This window comes from Pseudopipra pipra, chromosome 10, assembly GCF_036250125.1.
Source record: "Pseudopipra pipra isolate bDixPip1 chromosome 10, bDixPip1.hap1, whole genome shotgun sequence".
Lineage (NCBI taxonomy): Eukaryota > Metazoa > Chordata > Aves > Passeriformes > Pipridae > Pseudopipra > Pseudopipra pipra.
In genome coordinates, this window is record NC_087558.1 from 20,841,542 (window position 1) to 20,856,012 (window position 14,471).

The 14,471-nt window shown below is 48.9% G+C and overlaps 1 protein-coding gene across 1 annotated transcript; it reads left to right on the forward strand.

Annotated features, from left to right (window-relative positions):
- The first annotated feature begins 1,535 nt into the window (after positions 1-1,535).
- Positions 1,536-14,284, forward strand: TF (transferrin). The gene is made up of 17 exons (XM_064666614.1): positions 1,536-1,870; positions 3,915-4,078; positions 4,276-4,384; positions 5,652-5,843; positions 6,038-6,173; positions 6,457-6,512; positions 7,536-7,705; positions 7,832-8,018; positions 8,949-9,103; positions 9,220-9,313; positions 9,760-9,792; positions 10,438-10,596; positions 11,721-11,865; positions 12,322-12,386; positions 12,514-12,698; positions 13,441-13,627; positions 14,048-14,284. The coding sequence occupies exons 1-17, from the start codon at positions 1,828-1,830 to the stop codon at positions 14,083-14,085; spliced, it is 2,118 nt and encodes a 705-aa protein (XP_064522684.1). The 5' UTR covers positions 1,536-1,827; the 3' UTR covers positions 14,086-14,284.
- Positions 14,285-14,471: the final 187 nt, after the last annotated feature.

The following is a 14,471-nucleotide window of genomic DNA, read 5'->3' on the forward strand; positions in this document are numbered from 1 at the left end:
AGGCACTGCAATTTCTGGGCTCTCTCAGGATATCTGTTAGAAGAGGCATTTTGGAACAAATCAGCAAAAAACTATAGAAGAACTGTGTGGGACAGCTTTCTCAAGTATGGAAGAACTCGTGCCTCGTCCCACAGATGGGAATGTTGCTAAGGCTACCCTGAGTGAGAAAGGGATTGGTGAGACCCACAGGAAGCTGGGGATGGATTTCAGTGGCATCTGCCAGTCTCAGCGGAGGATGACCTTGGAAGGCCACAGCTTGATGGAGTAAATATGGACAGCAGATCTCTTAAAAGGGAAGACAGGCTTGAGGTGGGAGAAAGTCAATCCCCCCAAAGGTGCAGTGTGTTTGGAGTTGCTCTGGACACAGGAAGTGCTGCTTTTCTGGGAAAGCAGGGGATGAAGGAATGAGAAATAGGAACTACTCATGCTGAGGGAACTGCTACAGATGATGTGGAATAACCAGTGTCCCTGAGCACCTCTCACTCAGGCACAGGCAGGGCAGGCTCCCGGTGCCATGGTAGGGGTGGTCATTGGCTGAGGGTCTCCAGCAGTCCCCTTTTCTGGGTCACCTTGCAGAGCCGTATCCCTGACCTCACACTGGGCTCCCACCTGTGCTGAAGCCACTCTGGCCACCACCACCCATCTGCAGCTCCCTTTACCCTGGGCTTGCTGGGAGGAGGGAAGGAGAGACAACCTAGCCATGTAAGAGGGTGAAGGCTACAGGGGAGGAGGGACCTGTGCAGGGAATCCAGGAGATCCTCTCTCCAAGGGAGGGCAGTGCTCTTGAGACCAAGCCTGGGAGCTGGACCTCCCTGCTGGGCCTCCAACAGCACTCTTGTAGCTTGTGTTGGGTGGGCACCGTGGGTGGACCAGCCCTAGAAGTTGTCTAGAGGGCTGGTGTGGTCCAGGGACTCTCAGATTGTGTGCCCAAGTCAATCTGAAGCTGGTCCTGCACCTTGCAGCAAAGATGGGGACACTGAAGCTGGGATAGCATCATGAAGGCTGACCTTCATCAACCAAGCCATGCCCCACTGGTCCTGGCTGCAGGGGGATAGGTCAGGAGCGACACAATTGGATGGAGAGAGTTTGCAGGGGAAGGGGGCGGAGGGTGACTGCTAATCTCAGCATTTCTTCCCAGGTTCATCCCAAAAACTTATCAAGGTGCAGTGTGACACTTCCCTCTGGCTGCAGGGCACTTATCGAGCTGTCTGATCACTGCTGTTGGCTTTCTTTGCCTGTGCAAGGAGCCAGATCATGTGTAGGAATCATTTACTGCCTTTCAACCCCTCTGCCATTGCCAAGAGCGTGCAAGGGAACAGGCAGGCACTCGATGCTTTGAGCCAAAGGGCCGTGGACACCACAGCAGCAGTTACTGGCAAACACACAAAACCCAGGGCTGGATCCAGCAGGGACTTTCTGAGATTAGTTCTGGACAAGGCAGGGGGTGGGCAACACAAAGAAAATAGCCCCTCCTGTGGTGTTTCAGCCCTGAGGGGAATTCAAATGTCACATCTTGGGAATTTTCCATCCGAAGCCCCTTGTAAAATTCAAAGCACTTTGCCTCTGACTCCTGCCAGCGGAAGGGTTCAGTGCCAAAGTGAAAGGCTTCCTAAAAATGGGCTGATCTAGGGAGGGGGGCGATTTAAGAGCTATTGAGAAACAAGGAAGGACAAACAGTGTTAGGTCATTGCTTATGCAAACACAGCCAAGGCTGTTCCTCTATAAAAGAGAGAGAAAGCAGTTCCAGAGCCATCACAGACTTGGAGGGGACAGTCTGTGACCAAGGCTGCTGCTGCCCCTCCTCGGCACCCGACTCCCTGCTCAAGTATGAAACTCCTACTCTCCACTGTGCTGTCCTTCGGGATAGTGGGTAAGTGTCTTCCGAAAGCAGTGCTTGGGGAAAGGAAGTCAAAACCAGTGTGGACCCGGGCTTCCCCCTAGACAAGGCTTCTTCAGACCCAGGCAGCTGTTAAGTAAAAGCCAGGACATAAAGTGGTGTTGGCTTTGGCTGCTGTGGATCTGTCAACGAGGATGTATTTTGAGTATTTTGAGTGTTAGTGACAGCAGCTTTCTCCTTGGGCAGCCCCTGGGGGCTGGGGGGAGGGCTGCAGCTCCCCACAGCGAGCTGCCAGGCAGGGAGAAGGGATGATCGGCACCCATCACCACGGAGGGGACTCCTCAGGAGAGGCTCCGCACTCCTGCTGTCACAGGGTGAAGGGAAAAATCATCCTCCAGCCAACAGTTGTGCCGGGAGAGGAGCATGGGCTCAGCCCCGGGGGGAGAGACTACTGCAAGACTGGCTGGTACCTTTTAACCCACATGTGCTGGGTTAAACCTGAAGATAGTGACACTAAAATTGAGGTTAAATAATGAAAGAGTCCCTGTGCTTCCCCCTCTGCTCCCGTGGGGCTCTGTCCTGCTGCTGCAGCTGCACTTTTCTTGGGTTCCTGCGTGTTTTATGCCAAAATTGTGCTGCTGCAGGGCTGACTCTGCTTGGAGTGATTCTTTCCTCTCTTTCTGCTCACAGCTCTGGCAGGCATGGGCAGGTAGCTGCTGTCTACACCTGACCTGGAAAGGGAAAGAGGGATGCCCTTCTAGGAGTAGGTAGCAGGTCTCTTCTGGCCCCCTATAAAGTGTGGTGGGAGTCAATGTCTTCTGGTGGGAACTGCTGCCTGTGTCACTGACATTGGAAAGTCCTTGAGCACCTTTTCTGAGTATCAGCACACAAGGTTGTTTTTTGTGGCTTCTCTTTCTCCCCTGAATGGAAGGAGCCAAGAGGTTTCCCAGAAGCCCTGCAAGAGTGGCCAAGGCACTCAGGTCCCATTACCCTCCCAATGTCACCAATGCAGTCGGGCTGACTCCCTCAGGAGGTCCCCATCCAGCCTCTACCCTGGACAGGATGGTTGCCAGCATTAGAACAAGGCGACCATGGCCAAGACTTGAAAAACATAAATGATGGCAGCAGAAATTAAGGTTAAAGATTGGTGACCAAATTCAGCACCTCCACTGGGAGGAGGGGAGGCATCTGCTGGTAAGCTTATGGCTCAAAAAGTAGGTTTGCTGGCAGGGTTATGGCTCAAGTACAGAGAAAACATTTCAGAGGTGAAAGAGAAAAGGGAAAGGGCACACGTTAACCTGAGATGTTTGAATGAAATATGCCTTTGGGGGTTTGGAGGGAGCGCACTGTGCAAGTGACCTCTTGGTCTGCACAGCCCTGCTGGGAAGGGGCAAAGTTAAGGGTCAGCACAAGCTGGCCACATCCTTGAACTGCAAGTTTCCAGCATTTCTGGGGTTCAGGTTGCTGGAGAAGGTGTGAGTCTGTGTCCACCTGAGGTCTTTGCTGTGCTCTGCTCTCCCAGAACAGCCACACAGCTGCATTTACTGGTTGGGGGACTCGTAGAAGGACTATGGTGGTGCTGTGGCATCTCTGGGGGAGGTGAGATATAAAGAGACGGTGAAATATATCAGATCATCCAGCTGCCAAGGGGGTGAGAGTAGCAGAGTTCTGCACACAGCCTGGCCAGGTCAGAGCTGCTCTCCCTCTGGGGTTATTTGCAAAGGCCCTGCTTCAGTGTCTGCCTTTGCTCTCCATTTTTGCAAAAGCTTGAGTTTAATTTCTTCTGTTGAAGTGTGTGGATTTGTTCTCATCCTGTGGATGTTGCTGTAAGCCCAGGCTGCTTGAATCATGATTGTCCAGGGACAGGAATGATCCTCTCAGACATTTCTGATGGTGCAAGAAAGAAAGGACCTTCCTGCATGGCTTAGGAGGTGTGCAAGGGAGATCCTGCACCTCGCCATCACCCAAGGCTGTGACAGCAGGGAACCAGAGACCTTGTACTTGCAAAGATGCTGTTTCTCTCTGATCAATGCCTGTCCACCCCTCTCAAACTACTTATTTCTGGTTCTTTTTATAGCCTTCTGTTCTGCTGCGCCCCCAAAGACAAACATCAAGTGGTGCACAATATCCTCAGCAGAAGAGAACAAATGCAATACCCTGAGGGACCACATGCAACAAGACAACTTTGCATTGAGTTGCCTGCAGAAAGCAACATACCTCGACTGCATAAAAGCCATCTCGGTGAGTGGGCTGCAAATACCTGGGCACTGAGGATGTTTCAGCAGCCTATTGCACCCGGAGATGGAGTTTTCTTTCAGTCACTGGTTGTTACCTGTGACCCTCCTGTAGAGAAGGAGTCATCCACGAGGATCCAGGAGATACTCTGGGAAGAGTTTTTCCTGCTCTTAGTTAATTGATGAAATCTCTTTGTTGTTTAGAATAACGAAGCAGATGCCATTAGCTTGGATGGAGGTCAAGTTTTTGAGGCAGGCCTTGCCCCCTACAAGCTGAAGCCCATTGCTGCTGAAGTCTATGAACACAGCGAAGGTACATTTTCATGCAGTGTTTTTAAGCCAAGTGGTGGTAACAAACTGAGAATGCAAAGGCCATCCTTTCCATGCAGAGTTCCCATATTATTTCGGTTGAGGGTCCAAAATATTGCCCCTGGACTACAGATCTCAGAGGGGAAGGGGTAGGGGGCAGTTCAGTAAAATGTGGATCATCACCCACGGCCACAGTGTCACTGCAGTGGAAAGGGGCAGAGCCAGTGCCCCATTTCTGTTGTTTGCTGCAGTGAAAGTCTCTGATCCCATGATGGGATGGAGAGCACCATGAGCAGAAATCATGGTCCTTCTGAAGCATGGCATTAAAATTGTGCTGGTCCCAGAGATCTTCTGTTTTCAGTGGCCTTGAACCGTGAGGGTAAAACACGGGGCTAGATGGCACAGATAAACTGTGTACCCCCCTGTGCAGTGAGCAAGATAAAAAAAAATCATTGAAGAGACAACAGCATTATAAGTGGTTGGGGAGGAACACCCAGTTGAGATCACTGAGGCAAGGAGTGCGGGCAATACCCAGGAAAAAAAAAAGAAGTATAAAAAGTGCTCTGCACCATCCCTTCTGATAGGAGTTAGATCCATGTCTCCATCCCTACTCACTCGCTATACAATCCTTCATCTCTCCCATCTTTCTCCTGGGAGCCAAACAGATGCTATTTCCTCACCACATCCAAAGCTCCCAATCTCTTTTGACCTCTGCCCTGGAGTTCAGCCTGTTTGTACACAATGTGCAGGATCAAAGCAAAATGGCAGAGTAGTTCTCAACATGGGAGCTAAGAAAAAGAGATATTAAATGGAAGGCTGAGGTCTCTACCACCCCTAAAACTCAGTCACTGTATCCATGGACTAGGTATAATTTTAAAGATTAAAACTGGACTTTCAGTCTCACAAAGCTTGTGTATATGCTTCAGTGGGCAACAGCATTTGAGAAGAGACTTGCCAGGGGAGATTTGCCAAAAAGACTTGTTGAAGCTCCTTACAAAACTATGGCACATCTGATGTCTGTCCTGTGGCAAGGCACTTTGAGTGCGATAGTGTTTTCAACTCACTTTTTATTAGTTGAAATGTACAGCACTGTTTCAATATTGGCAGTGTAGCTCATCCCTAAGAAAATGAGAAAACCATAAGCATTCAAACAAATTGCTAGTTATATGGAAGTGCAGCACTTTGTTCCCTGAAATAGGGGGTTTAGTAGGATTTGAAATGTCCCCAAGTCCTGTTTTCTCATTGCTTTATTGCTTTTTCCTGCACTGCAGGCTCCACCACCAGCTACTATGCTGTGGCCGTCGTGAAGAAGGGAACAGACTTCACAATAAATGAACTGAGGGGAAAGACCTCCTGCCACACAGGCCTGGGCAGGTCTGCTGGCTGGAACATCCCGATTGGGATCCTCATCCACCGGGGAGACATCGAGTGGGACGGCAAAGACTCGGGCTCCATTGAGCAAGGTGAGGTGGCAGGGGCGAATCGACGTGGGGAGTCAAGCCAGGGGTGGTGGTACAGTGAAAGAGATGTTGCCCAATGTTCTGGGGGGCGGTCCAGAGGTGGCTCACAGGGCACTGGCATTCCTTGTGCATCCCCTCCCTTCCCATCCTCCTAAAAGTGAATTTCTGACTCACTGTTGCTCGTTTCTCACCCACAGCCGTGGCCAATTTTTTCTCTGCCAGCTGCGTCCCCGGTGCCACCACTGAACCCAAACTGTACCGTCAGTGCAAGGGGGACTCCAAAACCAAAATGTCCCGCACCGGACCTTATTCTGGATATTCTGGAGCTTTTCAGTGAGTGAGAGTTATTTGTCCTTTGGGGAAATATTCTAGCTCTGACACATGGAAGTTTTCATTAAACCAGGGAGGGCCGTGCTGTATTCAGGGGTCCTGAGAGGACTGAATTACTTCTCTACCATTATCATTTCTTCCCTGCCAGCATAGCTTTTTTTTTTTTTTTTTGGGAAAACCACTTCTCTATGGCTGCAGTTTGTGCCAAAAATAATTTGCTGAAACAGGAGATAGAGAGCCACGGTGTCTATTTTTCTAACTTCTCTTCTGTTCCTCCCCCCTGCAGCTGTCTGAAAGAAGGAAAAGGAGATGTGGCTTTTGTGAAACACACAACTGTTCAAGGTAAGCCTGCAAGATCTCTTCTTTCTCCTCTTTCTAGTCCAATATCTCGCTGTCACTCCATCCTGCAATTTGCCTACACTGTGCAGCTTTCATTCCTCCCCATGTTGGGCCAAAACCTCTTCTTTCATCTCTTGAAATATGTTTTGTGCATTCTGGACTAAGCCATCCTTGTTATTGAGAAGCAGGATTATGGTGGGTCCACTTTTTCTTCTCTGAGGTTCTTCTTTGTATATGGAAAACCTGTTTAGTGCCGTATCTCAGAGCCAGCTGTAATGTGAGCAATGAGCAGGTCACCCATCCCTCTGGGAGGGATTTTGGAGGGAATTCACCCACAGCCAGAGTTCACTGACTCTGTACTTCTCGGAGATGGAGGATGGCCTTGCATGTCCAGGACCTGCAGTGAGCTCAGTGGAGGGTCACCAAGGCTGTCATGGGGCAGGGACAACTGTCCTGCAAGGAGATGCTCTGTGGGGGGAACTTGGTCAGCCTGGGGACCAGATACAAGGGGAATTTTTTCCCCCTTGAGGACAAGAAAATAATGGGACAGTTTTCCCAGGACAGCTGTGCATTCTCCATCCTTGAAGGGTTTCAAGATCCATCTGGAGCAACCTGGTCTGCCCCTGCCTTGAGCAGGAGCTTGGACCAGAGGTCCCTTCCCACCTGAATTCTCTTGTAACCTTGTGACCTCAGTCCTGGGCTTTTTCTTCAGCCTCGACCTTAGTTACCTAATGGTCTTCACAGACCAGGTGCAGCTCCTGACCTGTTCAACCCATTTGTATGCTGTTTGTAAACCTATTTGTATCCATTTGCACATAAATCCTCTTACTGTTGGGTTAGTCATGACAGAGGCAGAGACAATCTCTCCTCCTCAGGCATTGCTTTTGTACAACCACCGTGACCCCAGTCCCATTGCAACCTGCCTCCTGCAAAGAATTCCTGCAAATTAATTACAAAGCTTCCCTAGACGGGATTTTTTGGTCTTTTTTCATGGTGATGCAACTCATGGTTCCTCCCTCCCTCCAGAAAATGCCCCGAATGAGAAGGAGGAGTACGAGCTTCTGTGTCTGGATGGCACCCGCCAGCCCGTGGACAACTACAAAGCCTGTCACTGGGCCAGGGTTCCTGCCCACGCCGTGATGGCTCGAGATGACAACAAGGTCAATGACATCTGGAACTTCCTCTCCAAAGCACAGGTATCATTGTTCTCTCCTTTCCTTCCCACAGCATCCCCTCTTCTCTCCTCTGGCTTTGGTTGCTCTCTCCAGCTTTCCAAGAGTTTTGGTTATGGTCATATGCTGATTATTTTTCCCCTGTGGCAGGAAAAATTTGGCGTGGGCACAACCAGCACCTTCCACCTCTTTGGGCCACCTGGCAAGAAGGACCCAGCCCTCAAAGACTTGCTTTTCAAAGATTCTGCAGTTCAGCTGAAGCGAATCCCATCTCTGATGGATACCCAGCTCTACCTGGGCTTTGACTATTATGGTGCCATCCAGAGCCTTCAGAAAGGTAGGCAGGGCATGAAACACCAAAGTCCTGTCAGTGTGTGGAAGTGTTGGCATTGGCAAATATGTCTGGGCAAAAGGAACACGATTTTTTCAGACACAGATTTATCATCTGCAAAATATTTCCCATGTAATCACATAATCTTCACAAACGTCACTTACAAAAGGAATTTGTTGAGTCCAAACCCAAAATAACATCATCACCACCGTGACAAAGACAGAAAATTTGCACATACTCCATACAAGTTATGAGAGATTGGGCATGGTCAAAACTGCTTCTCAGAAAAGCCATTGCTGGATGCAAAAAGAGGGAAGAACCTGGAACACCAGGTCCAGCACTGGACACTTGAGGGAAACAGCTAGACTCATCAAGCATTTACTGATGGCTTTCTGAAAGTCAAACACCCCACAAGTGTATCTCCGAAACTCACTCAGAATGAATAGTACAATTTAAAGTACCTCACTTCTGTGAAGTGGCATTTATGGACTTCACGTAACATCAGATTATTCAAATGCTGTTTCACAGAAGCATAGCCAGGTTGTAATTACCCAGCTCAGTCTGGTCTTAGTCTCATGGTTGTCTGGGCTGTGAGGAGTGGAGAAATGTGAGATATATTATAGGCAGCAATACCAAGTATTATTGACACATGGGGGTTTAGTGGTCATGCTGTTTTAGCTAACAGAAATCTGCCTGAGTGGCCTGTGTTATGCAGAAATTCGCCTTTCAGATCTGTAAGTTGGTTTTTGAGTATCCTTACAAATCACCCTTTCTCCTCATGCCAGCTCATTAGACAGGAACATCTTGCCCCGAGCAGCAGCAGGTCGGTGTGTACAGGCAGTTTCATGGCCGAGTCCCACGGATTTCCCACCCAGGAAGTGGCCCATTTGCTCCATAGGGCTCTGGGCTTATCCTGGTTTTCCCCCGGCTTTCCAGACCGCCTGACCCCCAGCCGCAGAGGGAACAAGACCCAGTGGTGTGCGATAGGCAGGGATGAGAAGAAGAAGTGTGACGTCTGGAGCGTGATGAGCAACGGGGAGGTGGAGTGCATTGTGGCAGAAGACACCAAGGAATGCATCATGAAGATCATGGTATGGCTTTTTTTCCTCCTTTTCTTCTCACTGTGAACTCTCCAGCTGCTTCTTTTACAATCTGATCTCCGAAAAGCCCTGGCCTGGGGACACACAGTGTTCCATTACTGTTGCAGAAAGGTGAAGCAGATGCCATCAGCCTGGACGGAGGCTTTGTCTACACTGCCGGCATGTGTGGCTTGGTGCCAGTGGTGGCAGAGAGCTATGAGGGTAAGCACAGCCCCTTCTGTCCCTCAGAGCTCAGGTGGTGGGGAATGGGCTGGTGCCAAAGCGCTGGGTTTATTCTGGAGTCTGGAACGCAGATTCAGTGCTGTCCTGCAGAAAATACATGAGGCAACTCTGCTCAGCACTCATCTCGTCTTTCCATGAGGTGGGAGGAGAGCAGGCATGGATAGTTGAGAACATGGCAACCTCCAACTCCTCTCTTCTTTGTTTTAGTTCTGTCACATCCTGTCTCTACCCTTTAGCACTGGTCTCAGCAACCAGTTGTTTTAGCTCAGAGGAGCAGCTGGAGGCCGTGCTTTGTTCTTTTGATGCACAAGGCGTTCCTGAAAGAGTCACTTCTAGAATGAAGTTTCTCCAGAAATTAGTGAGCTTGATCCTTTTTTTGGGTTTGAGTTCTCTTCTGCTCAGTATCTTCTTTTCCTCTCCCACAGAGAACCACTGCAGTGAATCAGAAGAAGAACCAGGTAATTACTGCCAACAGAGGGACAGAAAACAGTCCTGAGGGATATAAGCAGTAAAATATATGCAGCCATGAGTGGAGAACAAATGGCCTGTCTCCACACAAAGAGCCACAGTGTCCAATGTAGATATTAAAATTTTGGGAGTCAGGTTTAACAGTCTGGGTCTGCAAGGAGATACCAAGGCAAAGCAAACAGTAACAGCAGAGATTTGCGTGGTCACATCACAGCAGCATCAGGGCTTGAACATGGAAAGAGGGCCTGGGCTGTAGCATTAGGGAATTGTTCTTTCTGGGAATGGGAAGGGGGAGAGGAGGGAAGGTTTTTGTCCTTTGCTAAAGAGGGAATAAGAAATCAAGAGAGGATAAGAAATCCTCATGTATGTCTTGATGCAGCCTTCTCACATACTCAAGTGTCAGGGTAGGCAGGGAAATGTCAGGGATAATAATTTCCCAGAAGCATGGTGGAAGTAGATGCATCATATCTACAAACACTTCCATTGTTGCTGCCCGCCAACAATTTATAAGTGCAAAGTATTTCTGTTTACTGTTCATATATGCCCATTCCCAAGAGAAGCCGTTGGCCTCCTTAGGGATCATGGTGGGATCCTCGGGTCAGGCCTTAATTCTCCTCTATTTTATTCTCTGAAAGCAACCTACTTTGCTGTGGCTGTTGTGAAGAAATCTGACAGAGATATCACATGGAACAACCTGCAGGGTAAGAAGTCGTGCCACACCGCCGTGGGGAGAACTGCCGGCTGGAACATCCCCATGGGCCTGATTCACAACAGGACAGGGAACTGCAACTTCGGTGAGTCCAGTTTGGCACCCATTTCTTCCAGCTGGGAATCTGCTCACAAAAATGTTTTCCCTTCCTTCATGTGGTCTTCAAAGTTTCTCGTGCCTCAAAGATTCCTGCTTGGAGGTGGGAAATGGGAAAGGCTCTGTTATTTAAGGTTACACTGAGCAAAATTTTAGGCTCTTGGTGGCTGCTTCAGAGTAAGATACAGCACATCAGGTGCCTTGGGGGGCTTTGCTTTCTATTCACATATCTCCCTTTCCCTTTGCAGCAGCCCAACCAAGAGGTATTCCCAAAAATGGAATATGGGCTGCCCTGGTGCTTGTGCAGGGTGTGGAGTGGGGCTAAAGGATGAAACTCAGGAGGGAGGGGGAGGGCTGAGAACAGGGGACAGAGGCTGATTTCATTCAAGAAACTTAAAGGGACTGATCTGACTGCCTGAGAATTCATTGAGAATTATGGTCCAACAAAAATAATTTGGAAATGTTATCGACCAAGGCAAAGTAAACACAATTATTAAACAGAAATCTCTAACCAAAAAAAGCTATTAGTGTGAGTAAGTTTTATTCTCAGCCTCTCCATCCTTCTGCCTCCCTTTCTCACTGTGCCTTCTCCCCCCAGAGCTCTGGCATTGCTGCCAAGTGCAGCTCTGTCAACCCATAAAGGCCGTGCAGGCTCAGGCTGGCTCTGTGAGAGCTGGGAAAGGTTTGCAGGAAAAACATTCTTCTTTTTACACCAAGATAGTGCCTATTGCACTTAAGCCTTAGGCCCTGCTTCCTTGTAGAATCACAGAATCACAGAATGGTTTGGGTTGGAAGAGACCTTAAACCACACCCAGTTCCACCCCACTGCCACAGGCAAGGACACCTTCCACTAGCCCAGGTTGCTCCTCCAAGCCCCGTCCAACCTGGCCTTGGACACTTCCAGGGATGGGGCAGCCACAGCTGCTCTGGGCAACAATAACAATAATTATCAATAATAACAAGACACAAGTTTCACAGTGAAAACCAGATGCACGTGATTTCCATCTCCCCATTGACCAGTAACACAAAGTCAGGGCATTTAACTCAGGTTATTAAAACAAAAACTAACTTTCCAGGAGAGGAAAAGTGAATTTTCCCTATTCCTGCCTTCAGATGAATACTTCAGCCAGGGCTGTGCTCCCGGATCTCCTCCCACCTCCCGCCTCTGCCAGCTCTGCAAGGGCTCTGGGGGGGTCCCTCCGGAGAAGTGCGTCGCCAGCAGCCACGAGCAGTACTATGGATACACTGGAGCTTTGCGGTGAGTGCTGGGAACACTGGGGCTGCCTCTGGCTAATCCCAGGGGTTATGGGTGGATCACAGCTGGAGCACAGCCTCATGTTGACACTAATTTGCTGACCTCCTCTTTTTTTCCGTTCCACCACAATGTCTGTAATATTATACATATGTGACATGTTTTGTCTTTGCTTCCTGAAAAATGATGCAAAATCTGTGAATTCTGTAAAACTGATGTCCTAATGCCCCAGGCAAACCAGGAGAGACACAAGACCTTCTACAGTGGCAGCAATGCTCCACTTCTAATACAGATAAGGAGTGTAAAGTGTTTCAGATACCTTTAAAATATTCATGGCAGGACTCCTAGACCTGGCTGTCCTCAGAGATTAATTGTACAAAATAAGACACAGGTGTAAATGAAATCTGTAGGAAAGGGCCAGGATTCAAGCACACACATCACTGGCCTCTTTCTACCTCCCAGGTGTCTGGTGGAGCAGGGGGATGTGGCCTTTATTAAGCATTCCATCGTCGAGGAGAACACTGATGGTACGTGGTTATTGCACAGCTCGTGTCAGGGCTGCCTTCCCCTTCTGCCTTATTACTCAGATGTTGTGAGGCTGATGTTCTCCTGCTACACAAGACCTCTGAATCTCCAAACCCCTTCTCTGTAAAGGCAAAAGTAAAGAAAGCTGGGCCAAAGATCTGAAAATGGACCAATTCGAGTTGCTGTGCACTGATGGGCAACGGGCAAATGTCATGGACTACAGGAGGTGCAACCTGGCCAAAGTTCCCACACACGCCGTGGTGACACGTCCTGAGAAAGCAAAACAAGTCCGTGAGATGCTGGAGAGACAAGAGGTTTGTAATGCTGAGAGTGGGAGAAATGCCCTGGGGTTGCCCTTATGCTGATTTTCCCCAGGTCAGAGTAACGTGGAAGATTTTACCTGGTATGGGGCAACAGCCTTGTCCCTTGTCCTTGCCCTTCCTCTGTCCCTCCCAAACCATTCTTTCTCCTCTACCAGCTTAGCAAATACAACTTCAGGGAACAGCTGGATCGTAGTAGCTGCTGCTGTCACACTACACTTGTGTGACATGAATTTATCACCTCCTTTCTGGGCTCTGCTCTTGCTGGTGTGTCTCAGAAACTCCTCTGGGGTGCCCGGTCTCTGCCACAGCTGAGTCAGGCTCAGCCCCCACAGCAGCCCCCCTGCACACACACAGTCCTACAGCCACTAGGGCCAACATAAGTGTGTTAAACCATCTCTGTTTGTCACTGCAAACGTTAATATTTGCTCCATCCAGGCTCTGCTGAGAGGCCCTTGGGAAGTCAGTTCCTTTTGCTCCCACCTCATGGCTAAGGCACAACACCTCCTGGCAGCACCTGCTGATGGGCTCTGCATGATAAAATGGGGGGAAAAATGTGCCCACCCATGACAGATCCCTCCTCTAAGCACATGGACAGAAAATTCACTCCTAAATTTCTAGAGCCTGGCTTGGGGCTCCCCAGGATGATGGTGAAGGACCAGAACCAAGAGTTAAGCTTGCATGAGCTGAATCCTGCCAGCTTTCTACTTCTCTTCTCATTGTGCCTTTATTTCAGAGACTGTTTGGAGCAAAAGGAATCAAGAATAAGGATTTCAATATGTTTGCATATGAAACCAAGGATCTCCTGTTTAAAGACTTGACCAAGTGCCTGGTGAAGCTCCGCGATGGAATAACGTACAAGGAATTCCTCGGAGATCAATACTATGCTTCACTTGCCAGCCTCAACACCTGCAATCCATCAGGTAACTGGAACAGCCCAAGGGGAATTCTCTGAATTGCAGTTCTTACCTCGCAGGCACGGACAGTTTTTTCTGGGACTGTCCATTTAATGCCTTTTAAGCAAAATGAGGATAACTCAGAAGGATGCCACTGTACTTTTCTCCAAGGTCCTTGGGTGAACTGAGAACAGACTTAAAATCTGCTGTTTTGGCAGCAACATGAATAAAAGATTTTCCCTCACCTTTAGAAAATACACACTTGGAGAAATGGCACAAAGAACCCACCTGGACCCATCAGTGCGGGCCCAGAGTGATCTGTGGTTACTGCCCTTTTTTTTGTGGCACACCATGGATTTTGCAAGTGATGACATTGTTGGCATCACTGTTGGGACCAGAGTGTTTAAAGGCAGGATCTGAACTTTTCCCTGTCCTTTCTTTTTCCAGATCTTCTCCAGGTGTGCACCTTCCTTGAGGACAAGTAGTGAGCTGGGAAGGATTCCTCGCTGGAGGGGGAGAAAACCTCAATTTATGACTCCCCTTGTGCCCTCAGCACTGAACACTGAGGGCTCTCTGCCTTCACTGCTTTCTCTGCCCTCCCTCATCACTCTGAAAGTGGCTCCTTGAGACTTTACAGTTCTCTGCTGCCATCACAGCAAAAAATAAAATCTCTAATCTAAACAAGCATCCTGATATTTTTCAAAATGGTCCTTAAGCCCATTCCTTCCTCAGCATATCTTGCTGTAGGACAGATACCAATGTGGTTATTGCCACTTACATCTATTGCTACCCATTAGAGAAACTTCTTTCACCATTTGCCAAAGCAAAATGGATTCAATGCATCTTAGAGCCCAATTAACAGGTGTTTTGT